The following is a 2,582-nucleotide window of genomic DNA, read 5'->3' as shown; positions in this document are numbered from 1 at the left end:
ATAAATATATATTTCTCCCTATATAAAAATCTCCTTCTATAAAAACCTCCTTCTATAAAAATGTCCAAGAATTTTTCTTATTTTACTGTACAAAGCATTTCAATTATTCTTGGTTGTTTTATATAATCTTATCTAGAACAAAGGTGGGAAGAGAAAAAAGAAACATTTGGGGGACATTATGACGCGTCTAATAAATGATACCATTTTATTTCTAGAGGTAACCGGGCCGCGCACGTGCACGCCCGCATTATTTCTGTAGTAATTCGAGTGCACTTGTCTGACGTCGTTACGGCATTCACACGTGTGACAATTTCGTATCGATACGTGTCCAAAAGAATGCGGAACCGGTAATAAGAGAGATCGCGAAATCATTAATTATTCTCATTAAGCAGCACCTGACATATGTCACGCAACTGGCAAAATAAAAACGTATAATTATTCACTGTCAATGTTTCTCATAAAAAGATCGTTACTCATCAGCGTAGTATAAATATTGCTACTACTGCAGCACTGCGATGCAATAGGAGTGAAAAAATATATCAGATTGCAACATGAGGTTAGCAGTCGTGCTTCTAGTGTTGGTCGTACTATGTGCCTTGCTCCAAGACTCCGTAAGTCTCAACGCTTATTTAATAGTTACCTTCTAGTGACCTACGTAACAAACACGTTTGAAATATGAGTGATACGGAATTAAAGTTAAGTGTTGTCCAAAAGTTCGTAAATAAGTTTCTGGGAAATAATCACTTGTTATTTTGTATGAAGGAACAATTCGGATGGAGAAGACGGGGACGTTTTAGATGGGGATGCGGGGGCGGAAGATGGGGCTGGAGACGCTGGCGCAGACGTAGAACCACAACCACAACCACGACCACGAGCTCCACTGCAGCACAAACTGCAACACCAGCACCAACACCAGCACCAACTGAAGCACCAGCACCAAATCCAGAACCGAATCCGAATCCAGAACCAGAACCGAATCCAGAACCAAACCCAGGAGCATAACCAAATCTCGAAATGGGGGCGGAAAAAAGGCGAAAAATTATGGATATTCATAGTTATTGAGGAAATAGAAATGTCAAATTGGAGGAAAATAATGTCGACGTCCCGAGAAACTACACTAGAGCGTTAGCAGTTGCAGCACGGTAGGGTACCTAGAGTAGCCTGTGAGACAGTAAACCATAATAAATATATCAAACACTTGCATATGAATGTAATATTTCAATTTTCCGAACAAAAAATCAACGGAGCGAACGAGGTGCTATTCGATAAATCGAGAAATTTCGAGCGATCGCTATCAATAAAAATATATTATTTTCACCGTTCAAACTGTTCTGTGAGATAACAACTAGTAAAACGTAATAAGTAACGCAACAATAAGTTATAATATGTATCATACGGACACATGCTATGTCCAGTCTTGAGTTTTAACTGTTGTCGAGTTCATCATTATTCCTTTATGGCGCAGCAACTTTTCTTTCAATATATAAGAAGAAAAAACCCAAAGGAAAATTCGAAATTGCTCGAATTTGTGCTTGCGGGTTTCTCGTTGAAAACGTGGGATTTGCGATGTCTCCGGAACATATCGAAAAGCGGTAAGATATGCTGAAAGAGCGACAAAGGAGACAGTCGATAGAAACGCACGTTTCTACGGTTGGAAGCTCCGCCAAGCAAAATTTATTTTCCTACGAATTCGTCGTCGGCCTCCAGCTCCCGAAGTCGTGATATTCCGCGTGCGTTATGTACATACGAATACATCCGTACGTAAATCTGATGAGGGTGAAAGTAGCTATTTGCATTTGACTCTGCGTCGACGGCGATGACGACGATGACGACTTCGAGACGTTGAGGAGAAATTTCCCCGATATAAATTTTTTCGGAAATAAATGTAAGTTTGAAATATAAAATGTAAAATTTACTTTTTCTCTCTTCCCCCCCCCTCCCCTCTCTCTTTTTCTTTCTCAACCTCTCCCTCTCGCTTGCTATTCCGTTAAAATAAAAGCGGCGTAACTGTCAAGCATCATTACGCAACACCGTTCACTAAACTGAAACTGCTTTTGAGGTAATCTTTTTTATTTTATTTTTTTTTTTTTCAATAAATGCCTCGCTTAAAAGTGCAAAAGAGTTTTAGCACATGTAAAAGCTGCTGGAGCGCGGTCACGTCAGCTCGGTGGCGTAACCTAATTTTCAGCGATTAAATGCAACGAGCGCGATAATGCTTGTAAATTGAACGAATTATGCCACCGGTGCTGGCGCCCGACGTAGCCTCGTCTGATTAACATGCACGTTACGCCGGGTAATGCCGTTCGACCTGACATTTGCATTGGTACGCGTCGAACGGCCTGAGATTTTAGCATGCGGATGTCTTGAACGAGTAGAGTCATGTAAGGCGTGTAAATTGCTCGATGGTCGCCAATGATTATTAATGCAAAGCGGGGATGGAGTCACCCTTTTACGTTTAATAAATTCACTATTTGCTGCAGAGCAAAGACGAGTAACGTCGGTGGAAAATTGCCTAGCGAAAGATAAATCGTGTATCCGTTGCGAAACAACTCTTTCGTACGCGTTGAAACACTAATTCAACC

General features: G+C 40.9%; 1 protein-coding gene across 1 annotated transcript; it reads left to right on the top strand.

Moving 5' to 3' along the window:
- Positions 1 to 501: 501 nt before the first annotated feature.
- LOC106750592 (clumping factor B-like) lies at positions 502 to 1,209 on the top strand. The gene is made up of 2 exons (XM_014631040.1): positions 502 to 611; positions 763 to 1,209. Exons 1-2 carry the CDS (start codon positions 552 to 554, stop codon positions 1,000 to 1,002), a joined length of 300 nt encoding a protein of 99 aa, XP_014486526.1. The 5' UTR covers positions 502 to 551; the 3' UTR covers positions 1,003 to 1,209.
- Positions 1,210 to 2,582: the final 1,373 nt, after the last annotated feature.

The sequence above is a fragment of the Dinoponera quadriceps genome, unplaced genomic scaffold (genome assembly GCF_001313825.1).
Source record: "Dinoponera quadriceps isolate SergipeBrazil2010 unplaced genomic scaffold, ASM131382v1 scaffold5050, whole genome shotgun sequence".
NCBI classification, from domain to species: domain Eukaryota; kingdom Metazoa; phylum Arthropoda; class Insecta; order Hymenoptera; family Formicidae; genus Dinoponera; species Dinoponera quadriceps.
This window is presented reverse-complemented; position numbering and strand designations above follow the sequence as displayed.

Coding starts and splice junctions, on each gene's coding strand:
- LOC106750592 (XM_014631040.1), top strand. CDS start 552: ATGAGGTTAGCAGTCGTGCTTCTAGTGTTGGTCGTACTATGTGCCTTG. Junction 612..762: donor GTGCCTTGCTCCAAGACTCC/GTAAGTCTCAAC, acceptor TTTTGTATGAAG/GAACAATTCGGATGGAGAAG.